The sequence below is a fragment of the Gopherus evgoodei genome, chromosome 1, assembly GCF_007399415.2.
Source record: "Gopherus evgoodei ecotype Sinaloan lineage chromosome 1, rGopEvg1_v1.p, whole genome shotgun sequence".
Taxonomy (NCBI): domain Eukaryota; kingdom Metazoa; phylum Chordata; order Testudines; family Testudinidae; genus Gopherus; species Gopherus evgoodei.
In genome coordinates, this window is record NC_044322.1 from 312986634 (window position 1) to 312998777 (window position 12144).

Sequence of the window (12144 nt, forward strand, 5' to 3'; positions counted from 1 at the left end):
TGATTAATACACATCAATGGCTTTAATTCTAATCTGTATTTCTAAAGACAGCAAAAGATAACAGACTCTGGCTTCTGTAAAAGGATTAGTACAGTAGCCTTTCTAATAAGTTTTGAGGCATCTCTGGTCCTCAGACCACCCATAGAAGAAGAAGAGAGGGACTGATAATAGGGGAAGAGAAAAGTGCGGGTGGGGGAGGAGAAAGAGATTTAGGGTGAAAACCTGGCTCCACTGAATCAATGCAAAAACTCAGTGATTTTAATGGAATCAAAATTTAATCCTGGTTGGCTGAGAAACAGAGAGAAAGAGAGAGACAAAATGGACAAGAGATAATTTCCTTATAAGAAAAATAACTTCCATATGCCTATCAGCAGATCCTTTGCAGTAAGTCTATGCAAACCGCATATTTGTCACATTTTGTATAAAAATAAATAAATAATGCATTTATATCAGTGGACACAGGTGTGTGGAGAATTTTTTTTTTTATTTTTAAAAAGCAAGTGGATGATATCCACAGAACCATCATGAACCAAAGAAAGTCAACATCAATGTAAACTGGTGTCAAGAGTTGTACACAAACACTAGCAGCTTACTTAAAAGAATTGACGCATTTGCCCCGTGGGGAATAATCAACTCTCATTAGCTAATTCAAACAAAAGCTCTCAGGCACACTTCAAATACTAACATATACTAACATATTTGAAGTGTCTTTAATCCCAGGGCTATAATACCACTGGACAGATAAAACTTAGTAAAAATTAGTTTGGTAGAACCAGAAGAAGGGGATACGAAGAAAGAAAGAGCGAAGAGGGAAAGGGGAGAAAAGGGAAAAGAGAAAGAGAATGGGGATGGGAGGCAGAGGGGGATGAAGAGAAGGAAAAGAGAGAAATGAAGAGAGAAGGATGAGGAGTAGGAGAAGCGAAAAGAGCAGTACAGGAAGTGGGGGAGCAGTCTCTTATGACACTGAAAGAAAGCCTAGACTAAATTTACCACAGGCACCAGCTAGTATTGTATTAATGGAATTCTTTCTAAGGCAGGGGTTCTCAAACTGGGGGTCACAACCCTCAGGGGGTCACAAGGTTATTACATAGGGGGTCACAAGCTGTCAGCCTCCACCCCAAACCTTTCTTTGCATCCAGCATTTATAATGGTGTTAAATATATAAAGAAGTGTTTTTAATTTATAAGGGGGGGTCCACACTCTGGCCATTGCTACAATGGGGCTTTACAGTGCTGCAACTTTCGCGCTCAGGGGTGTGAAAAAACCACCCCCGAGCGCTGCAAGATACAGTGCTGTAAAGCCTCAGTGTAAACAGTGCCGCAGCACTGGGAGCCTGGCTCCCAGCACTGCAAGCTACACTCGTAGAGGATGTGGAGTACGTGCAGCGCTGGGAGAGCTCTCTCCCAGCACTGGCGCTGCGACCACACTCGAAACTTCAAAGCCCGGCCGCGGCAGCGCTTTGAAGTGCAAGTGTGGCCATACCCCGAGAGGCTTGCTATTTGAAAGGAGTCACCAGTACGAAAGTTTGAGAACCACTGTTCTAAGGGATAGCTTTAATTTAGCACCACAGAGCTGTTTAGCAAAAAACCACCACCACATACTAACATGAGGCCATCATAAAAATTAAAGACTAGACATGGTAAAGTCTTGTGGGAAACCTCAGTCAATTTAATGACTATTTTACTCAGTTTCTTTTACACTTATTCATCCTTGTAGATATTTACTGTAATATATTTTCCTGATAAAATACATTACTATATAACTTTGCATTGGGATGCTGACATTGTAAAATTTGGGATTATTTTAGCATTACCTTTGACAGTTACTGTAATGGTATGGTGAGTGGAACCTAATGGATTTCTTGCTACACATTTGTATTTTCCAGAATCAGCTTCAGAAACCTCTATGATTTTGAGAGTTTTTTTAAAATTTTCAAAAAATGTTCTGTTGACGGGCAGTTCTCCCCCTTCTTTAATCCAGCGGATAACTGGTGTGGGTCTAGAGAAAGAAAAGCACAGATGAGATTAGAGAGCTGGGGAAAAAGCGAGGGTAAGGGTTCAATCCATCAATCCATTAATTTTTCATGTTTGTATTTTAAAGATAATTATTGGTACTGAGAACTTTGGCCTGGGTTTTTGGGGATAACCAACAAATTTGGAAAATGTTCCAATATTACTCTGTAATTTCCAGTAAATCGCGGAGTCATTAACATCAACAAATTTCCTTGATTTAATAATTACAGAATACATTTTTGTTGAATCAATTGCAATTAGAATCTTTAATGACTCTAATAAAAGATTCAAATACATAACATGAATGTTCTTTATCTAAGCTATGATCATTTATCTGTGGTGGCAATTTGATGTTCATGTTACTTTAGAAGAAGAATTTACTCACCTTGTAACGATGGTTCTTCAAGATGTGTCCCCCTAGGTGTGCTTGCGTCCCTGCACTGCAGATCAGACAACTTTGGCAGCAGTGTCCATTAGGTCCGCACATGCACAGTCTCCCCCCATGCCCTGTCTTGAGGCTAACAAGTGCACACTGGCTAACCCACCTCAGTTCCTTCTCTACTGCAGAGCCATTGACAAGAACTCCAAAGTAGAGGGGAGGAGGATGGGTTATGGAGCACCCATAGGGACATACATCTTGAAGAACCATCATTACTGCGCAAGGTGAGTAAATTCTTGTTCTTCTTCTTTGAGTGGTGTCCCTATGAGTACTCCACTGTAGGTGACACCTGAGCAATATCCCTGCTGGAGCGTTGGGGCTTCGGAGTTGGGTCAGTTACAGATGATAGTACTGTGGAGCCGAAGATGGCATCGGAGGACAGAATCTCCAGTGATTGCATAGTGTTCTGTGAAGATAAACTGATGGCCACACCGCTGCTCTACAGATCTCTGAGATAGGGACATTCTTGAAGAAGGTGACGAATGAAGAGATCGACCTCGTGGCGTACGTGCAAATAGTATCTGGAGATGTCATGTTGCAAATCTGATAACTTTGTCTAATGCAGCCTGAGACTGACTTAGAGAGTCTCTAGGCTAATATTGCTGAGCCCTAGGAGATTTCTGCAATAGAGAAGAACAGCTTTGGGGACTTCAGGAAAGGCTTTGTTCTACCCAGGTAAAAGGCTAGGTCCCTCCTGACATCTAGTGTGTGAAGTATAGCCTTCCTATTGTCACAGTGAGGCTTAGAGTAAAAAGTCGGGAGATGAATCATTTGGTTCACATGGAATGGGGAAGTTACCTTAAGGATGAATTTTGGGTGTGGCCTGAGTGTTACCTCATCCTGAAAGAATATCGTGTAGGGGGAATGTCCATCTGAGCTGCTATTTCTCTTATCCTCCTATCCTAGCCTGATTGCTATCAGGAAGGTCATCTTCACTGACAGGCATGTAAGCGAACAGGTGGTCCTGAGTTCAAAGGGAAGTCTAGTCAGGCCTTTCAATACAAGGTTTAGGTGCTATGTAGGTGCAGAATGTTGGGGTTGTGGAAAAAGGTTAACTATGTCCCTGAGGAACTGTTTAGTGGTTGGTGTGATAGCACTGAGTACCCTTCTACTTATTGGTGGAAGACTGCTATAGCCACTAGGTGGACCCTGAGCAAACAGAGATATTTATCTTTTTTTTTTTTTTTTTTTTTTTTTTTTTAGAGTCAGTACATAATGTAAGATGTTTGGAAAGGTCAGGGATGTTGGGGAGATTTGTTGGGAATTGCACCAAATCCAAAACCTGGAACACTTCTGCAGGTAAGTATGGTGTGTATTGTATCTTCATTGAGTAGGAGGAGTCTATGTGTTGGAATCATGAAGCAGCCAAGCTTTGAGGCAAAGAATCTCCAGGTTGGGATGTAGAGTGTGTCCTTCATTCTGTGAGAGGAGATATAGAGTGTATCGGCAAGAGACTGGTGGCCATGTAGTGATTTGTGACAGGTAAGGTGTAGTGGGGAGGCTGCCCCACTCCAGGAGAAAATGGATTAAACTAGGCCAGAGACGCTGCGCAGATGGGCAGTCAATCAGAACCTATATAAAGACTGCAGCACAGAGGGAGATCAGTCTCTCCCTGACCAGCCAGGGAGGAGTACTGGCTCCTCGTAGAAGGAGCAGCACCCTGCTGAGCACTACAGAGCACTGCTGGGCAGGGTACCAGGGCAGTGGGAGCTCTGGCTCACCCTGCCAGACTGCAGGCCTTGAAACAAGGGCGGAGTGGGTGCTAGGGCTACAGGGAAGTGGCCCAGGGAAAGCAGGCAGTGACGGGCAGTAGAGGAAGGCAGCAAGCAGCTGCTGCTCAAGGGTCCCTCAGCTCAGGCCCAGAGTAATGGGCAGGCCCATGTCCCTTCCTCCCCCTTAACACTCCACGGACTGCACCTTGTCCCTGAAGTAAGGGACTAGACTTTGGGGTGGCAGCTGCCCATGAAGACAGGTGCAGTCTAGGACTGCTTATATGCCCCCGGAAGGGGGGGGGAGAATGGAGTGGTGGGCAGTGCTGGAGGGCCGTGTCCTGAGGAGGACACTACGGTCCAGACTGGGACACGTGTCCCGATGGTGGAGATAACACATCAGAGCAGACAACGGACGAGACACCAGCCAGCAGGAGATGCTCCAAGGTTGGAAGGAGTTAATTCCCAGAACAACCAGCAGGAGGCGCCGTGGTGGTGAGTCCTGACCCCATTACATAAGGATATCAAGTCTGTCTCGATCAAGTGGGAGCAATCAATATGACATGCTCCTTCCTTTTTTAACAGAACTTTCAACAGTAAGGGTGTAGTGGGCTAATCACCCCACTCCGACCCTGGAAGGGTGAAAGCAACCCTAGAGAGGGCTGCAGCTGAGGAAGAGGGATTAAGAATGGCTAGGGAAGCTGAGTGGGTAGCTGACCACAACTGTGTCCAGCTTAATCAGGGCCCAGCTCACCCTTATAAGAGGGCTGGGGTCAGAAGTCAAGACAGAGTCTCTCTCTAGATATTGAGAAGGATGGGCCTGGCTGCTGGGAGCTGAGCAGGGGAGCTGAGCAGGGACTGGAGCAGGGCTGGGGAAAGGCCAGAGGAGCTGGGGAGCTCCAGCCTGGCAACCCCCCAGGCTGCAGACCTTGTTAAAGGCCAAGAAAGGTACTGGGGTTGCAGAGGGCAGCCCAAGGGTAGGCAGAGGCAGCAAGTCCAAACTTTCCTTGCCAATGATGAGTGGCAATTATACTGCAGTCTGCCCCAGTTAGCGGGGGCTAGATGATGACTGGCAGTAGCCAAAGACTGAGGCTTGGTGGGGATGGGGGTTGGGGTTTCCCTGGGGAGGGGAGACCCAGCAAGACTGCTGGGTACTGCAGGGGGCAGAACTCCGAGAGAAGGGGCACCAGGGCCAGCAGCAAAGCAAGACACTGGCCTGCAGAGGGCACTCCAGAGGCTGGTGAGCTAATTCCCTGGACGCCCAGCAGGAGACGCTGCTGTGGTGAGTTGTCAGCCTGCTGCAAGGGGAAATGGAGAAAAGGCATAAAGAAGGCCCGTCCCATGAAGGAGATCATTGCCCAGAGCAGAGATAAGACAACACTCCCTGGAGCAGTAACATGGACATTTCTTGTCCAGGTGAGTAGCGAACATGTCTCTGGCAGGTGTCTCTCAACAGCTTCCCAAGGTTGGGAAGTATTGCTGGGTTTATTTCTCATTGTGGTTGTGAGGGAACTTGCAACTTAGGCTGTCTGCTATCAACTTTTGTATGCCCGGAAGATAAGCTGCTGATAATGTAATGTTGTGTGAGATTGCACAGTTCCATTGCCTTATCATTTCTGCGCAGTGGGAGGGCAACTGGGCTCCTTGTTGATTTATGTAATACATGTATGCTATGTTGCTCTGTTAGGACCTTGAGGAGGTTGATGTGTAGGGGTAGCTCTGTGGATGACCACTTATCTTATGTTGTAAGGCCGTTTAGGTGCACGCCCCATCCTATAGGCCATGTGTCAGTGGTGAGAAACAACAACGGAGAAATTTGTGCAAAAAAGATCCCTTTGCAAACATTTACTGGAAATGTTTTTTGAAAACATCTCCACCAAACCACAGATATCTTGATTTTGGTGGGCAGTGACAGAGGTTTGTCTAGTCTGTCTCTGTTTGGTCTGCATCTGGAGGCATTGCATGTGAAGTCTGGTATGTGTTAGTACCATTGTGCCTGCAGTCATATGCCCCAAAAGTTGGAGGCAATGTCTGGCTGATATTTGGGGACTCTTATGTACAGTCTTTGAATGTGGCCAAAGAGTGGAACCTGTGTTGTGGTACGAGCGCTCTGGTTTGTAGCGAGTCAAAGTTAGCCCCAATGAATTGCAGATGCTGTGCTGGAGTGAAGGTTGATTTCTGGGTATTGATCTGTAGGCCCAGTGCCATAAACAAGTCTACTGATGTTTCAGTAACTCAATGAGCCTTTGCAAAGGAACAGGCTCTGAGGAGGTAAATGTCCAGGTAGGGGTAGATCATGATCCCCTAGGAGCACAGGTGAGCAGCTGCTATTGAGAGAACCTTAGAAAAGATTCTTGAGGCTCACAGAAGCCCGAAAGGAAGTACTCTATACTGGGTAGTGGTCTTCTCCTAGGGTAAATCGGAGGAACTGTCTATGGGATAGTAGGACTGAGATATGAAAATAGGCATCCTGAAGGTTGATGGCCAAAACCAGTCTCCCCATTCCAATGCTGGAATTATTGTTGCTAGGAAAATGTCAAGGTGATAACCAAATGGATAGGATAGGTGGTTCAGCTGTAGTGGTTAAGGGGAGTGGCCCGCTGGCACCTCAATCCACATGTCAAATTTGATGTTTGGAGGTGGATAAGTGGTAATGCGGAAGGCTGTGGGCCTGACGGTTTACACTTGGGGAACCTAGATTTCTTCCTCTCAGGTTCATAAAAGCGCTGGGTTGGCTATTGAGTGGTGTGTGATCTGTGCTGCAGCTGCAGACTAATTTTTCTCTTTTGTCCAGGTGTGTAAATCCCTAATGAGCATAGAGTGGCCCTGGAATCTTTGAGGGTCTGGAGGGAGGCATCCATTTTCTCTGCAAAGAGCTTAGTACTTTCAAAGGGAAGGTCTTCAACAGTTGATTGAACCTCTTCAGGGAAGCCAGAAAGGTGTAACCACGATAAACATCGCATAACCACCATCGTGGAGATGGACTAGGTCACAATGTCGCCTACATTGAAGGCAGACTGTAGTATTGCTTTGGTTACCAGTTGTCCTTCCTGGATGATAGTTTTGAACTAGTCATACTGTGGCTCTGGAAGTGAATCAATAAAGTTCTTAAGTTTTGAACAGTTGATGTAGTCGAATGTCACCATTAAGGTGTGATAATTAGCTATTTGAAACTGTAGCATGACCGAAGAATAGGCCTTCCTCCTGAAGTGATACAAGCACTTCCAATCCCTATTATAGGGGGTGGATCTCATTTGGTGATGGGAGCCCCAAGAGTTTACCATGTCCACGACTATGGAGTTGGGGGCGAGAGTGAGAGACATGAAATTCCGTCTCCCTAGCTGGCACGTAATTTTTTTTTATCAGCCTGTTTTACAAGTAGGCATCACCAATGCTGGGGTCTGCCATATGGTTTTTGTGGGGTCAAGAAGAGCTTAGTTGGTGGAGAGGGCTATTTTAGAGGCCGAGGAAGAGCATAACATGTCAAGGAATTTGTGGTGGGTGTCCTTGACTTCCTCCAAGGGTAACTACAGTGTATCTGCAACTCTTTTTTCAAAGTCCTGGAAAAATTGAAAATCGTCAACTAAGGACAGTGGCAGGGGCATGATGCCTCTTCTGGATAGGAGCAGAATAAGTTGGTCCTCGGAGTCAACTCTTTCTCAATTCCACCCTCCTGCTCCTCAGCAATCTCCTCTGGAAGTTCTGAGGTTCTAGATGCCATAGATGCAGGGGAATGTTTTGGGGGCTCATGAATGAGGTGGGGTGCTCAATATGCAGCCTAGTATGGCCACTGGGGTGGTGGAACAGAGCCTGGTGGGAGTGCCCATGGCTGGCCATACCAAGGCTATACTTAAGGAGCCTCTTTGTAGTGGGCTCATAGCGAGTATAGGAGGAGTAGTGGGAAACGATCTCCTCTGGCTCGCTGTCTGACTCCTCACTTGAAAGTGGGGGTACAGGGCAGGGTACTGGAGAATATTCCCGCCTTAATAGGAGACTCAATCTGAAGTCCCAGTGCCGAGAAGAGAAGAGTCTGATATGTCAGATACCTCGAGGTCTCTTGAGTGCCTAAATACCGGTGGTGCTGACTGACCTGGTACCACTGGTAGTACAGAGAGCATTGGGGATCTTGCCTGTATCAACTGTTCCAGTGCCAGATGGGGCATTGATGATGGTGCTGAAGGTACACTGCGTACCGGTAGCATCTTTTTGCTGGAGTGTAGTTCGCTTATATCTTTGTTGGTCATTACTATTGACTCAGTGCCTGTGCCAATCAGGTCCTTAGGAAAATCAACGATATCTGCCGCTCCAGATCTTCATGAGCCATGGATATAGGGCTGGAATTGTCTCGGTGTCAATGATGCATACATGTCGGAGATCTTTTGCAGATAGCTTGGGGCTCACTCTGGGGACTCACTGTTCTCCTTTATGATGACTTACGAGAGAAGTCCACGGCTGAACACTTGAATCCACAGTAATTTGATGCTGAGGGTTGTGTGGTGGGCATGTCTGCCAGGTGACTCTTGGCACAGGTCCAAGGATTGGAAGGCTGCCTTCATGAAGATGATCTTCTATCTCATCTCTCTGTCCTTTTGAGACTTGGGTCCAACTTGCTGCAGAGACCACACTTCTGTGGGATATGGCCTTCCCTAAGGCATGGTATGACAAGAGAGTGCTTGCCTGCCACTGGGATGGCCTCTTTGCAGGAGGGCAGTTCTTGAAGTCTGGTGAATCAGGCATATACCATTGGGGAAAAGGGTCCCCAATGAAAAAGGGGGAAAATAAAGTCTCCTTTTTTGACTGGGGTATAGAAAACAAAATGAAAGACTACAGCTAAGACTAAGGAGACTAACTACTAGGAATGCTAAAGAAATTAACGATAGCAACGGGCTGCAAATGGCACCCATCTCTTGCCAGAGACAGTTGAGAAGGAACTGGGGGAGGAGGGAGGTAGCCTCATCGTGGGGCAAGAGGAGAGACAGGACACAGGATATGTGCGGGCCTAACAGATACTGCTACCAAAGGTCTCTGATCAGTAATGCAGGGACACATGCACACCTACGGTAGAGCACCTGTAGGGACACTACTCAAAAAATAAGGTAGCTTCCAATAATAATATCACATATATGCAGCATCTGACTTCTTAAGCTAGGGTGACAATATGTCCAGATTTTATAGGGGCAGTCCTGATACTCAGGGCTTTTTCTTATACAGAAGCCTATTACTCCCACTCCCCATCCTAATTTTTCACACTTACCATTTGGTCTCTTTATATTAAGCAAACCCATAATATTTGTTGTACTTTATAAATTATACTATAGCAGATCAGAAACCTGAAAATTTCACATAAGACATTTCAAAAATAGAAAATCTTTGAAAATTTTCATTTCATTTTGAGTAAAAATTTAATTTTCTACATTTTAAAGCCAAACAGCAAAAATGAAATGCCATTTTGAGTTAAAAACAATAAATTAATTTCATAAAAGTCAATTCAAACAAAATATGTTCATTTTGACATTTCTCATAGGAAAGTAGAAATTTTTCATCAGAATTTATATTTTCCTGTAAAAAATATCTATGTGACAAAACTGTATTTTTCTGAGGAGAAAAATTCAACTACTGTGTACACCCGGGAATCACTTCACTGATACTGAAATTAAGGCACCTCTGGAGTGGTTTGTGACAGCTGTTTAAGACCCCAAACCCACAGGAACTGTTTGGCAAAACCACTATTGACTTCAACGGGAGTCATTACTAGTAGGATTTCATCAATAGAGGGAGGATCTTTGAGTAGTACAGAGCCACAGTATTAGTTTTGATATCATCCACTCCTCGAAAGCTGGTTTAGAGGAACTAGACAGAGCAAAGGAGATATAGCAAGTCATTCCTGTGCCCCACTAAGGCCATATCTACACTACAAACTTGTTTCAATACAAGTTACTTTGCATACAGCTGCTGAAGTTTGTATATCATTTGGGCAAGTGCATACTTAGTGGCTTATGTCAGTTATTGCACATACTCACCAGGAATGCTTGTGTCAATGCAAAGTGTGGCGCTCCATGAGTGGGTATCCCAGTGTGCCACATGCTGCTATCCAGCACAATACCTTTTAGGAAATGTTTGTATCATGTTGTGGGATAGGAATGACTTGCTCAGGCATCTCTGGGAGATGGGGGTCAAGTTCCCCCCAATACAGCAATGAGGTCCCTGACTGCAATGGGGCAATAGACAGCATGCATGCCCCTATTTTGGTATCAACCCACCTTGCCACTGAGTCCAATAGAAAGGGCTATTTTTCTATGGTTATGCAAGCACTGGTGGCTCATCAGGGAAGCTTCACTGATATCTATGTGGGCTAGTCAGAGAAGGTGCATGATGCTTGCATCTTTAAAAACACAGGACTGTTCCTGCAAGCAGGAACTTTTTTTTTCTTGACCGGATTATCATTGGTAAAATGCCCACAGTGATTCTGGGGGGCCCAGCCTACTCCTTGCTCTCCTGGTTCACGAAGCTGCACACTGGCTACCTTGACGGCACCAAGGATTCAACTGCTGGCTCAGCAGGTGCAGAATGACAACTGAATGTGCTTTTGGTAGACTGAAGGGACCCTGGTGGTGTTTGCTCACAGGATTGGGTCTCAGTGAGGAAAACATCCCAATGTGTCCTGCATAATATCTGTGAGGCAAAGGGGTAGAAGATGGAGGTTGAGTGGCTAACTGCTGAGTTTGAACAGCCAGACACAAGGGCCTTTACATGAGCCCAGTGTGGAGCTATACAGTCGAGGAAGGATTTGAAAGAGCACTTTAACAGTCAGGCACAGTAGTGTTCTGTGCTGAAGTGTCCTCTGGTCCAAGAGGTTTGGATGCTGCTAAGAACTGTGTAGTGCTGACTGTACATTTATAAGTACAACAGGATGTTTTCCTGAAGCTATGAATTACATGGTACATGCTGTAAATCTACAAGTACTGATTACTTTGTGTATGAATTCTGCAATATGTGTTGTGAACTAATAAAGATAATTTTATTATCCAAAAATAGAACTTTACTGAGTGTAAAAAACAGTGCAGAAAAACACTGCAGAAAAACACTGCAGGGGGAAAAAGAGCCAGACAATATAACACAAATGTTATAAATAACATTTTTAAACATAATAACATAAATTAAAGGGGTGGAACTTTAACACTGGAAAGGGAGGTAACATTTCTGTCCATTTGAGTGCACACACGCTGTCCGTTGTGGCTACACAACACTAACCACAGGTCTCATAGGTCAATGTACGTGATGCTGTGATTTTTCTTGCTGTCCCTTGCTTGGAGTGGTAGGGGTAGAAATGCGGCCCATGATGCCATGTTGGGGGTGCAGGGAGCAGTGATTATAGAGTTCTCCAAGGACTACCCAGGGCAGGAAATCTTGGATTTTTGGACCTGTAGGTCAGCCAGGGTCTGCAGCATTTGGGTCTGCTGCCTGAGAAGACCCATCATAGAAACGTAGGGCTAGAAGGGACCTTGAGAGGTCATCTGGTGCAGCTCCTTGCACGAGGGAAGGCTCAAGTAAACCTAGAACATCCCTGACAGGAGTTTGTCCAACTTGTTCTTAAAAACCTCCAGTGATGAGAATTCTACAACCTTCCTTGGAAGCCTATTCTAGAGCTGAACTATCCTTAGAGTTAGAGAGTTTTTCCTAGTATCTAACTTAAATCTCCCTTGCTGTAGATTAAGGCCATTACTTCTTGTCCTAACTTCAGTGGACAAGGAGAACAACTGATCACTGTCCTCTTTATAACAGCCCTTAATGTATTTGAAGATTGTTATTAGGTCCCCTTCAGTGTTCTTTTCTCAAGACTAAACATGCCCAGTTACGTTAACCTTTCCTAAGAGGTCTAGTTATCTAAACCTTTAATCATTTGGTCTCTCTTCTCTGGAATCTTTTCAGTATGTTCACATCTTGGACACGGTACTCCAGCTGAGGCCTCACCAGTGACGAGTAG

General features: G+C 45.3%; 1 protein-coding gene across 35 annotated transcripts in view; it reads right to left on the bottom strand.

Annotated features, from left to right (window-relative positions):
- The window catches only part of NRCAM (neuronal cell adhesion molecule), a 356777-nt gene that overhangs the window by 94844 nt on the left and 249789 nt on the right, over positions 1-12144 (bottom strand). For all 35 annotated transcript variants that reach the window (XR_003998518.1, XR_003998516.1, XR_003998517.1 and 32 more), the window contains one exon: positions 1814-1998. Coding sequence is in view for 32 of the 35 variants with exons in the window: in XM_030548968.1 (XP_030404828.1) it covers positions 1814-1998 (185 nt within the window). In the remaining 3 variants the exon portion in view is untranslated. The remainder of the gene's footprint in view (positions 1-1813; positions 1999-12144) is intronic.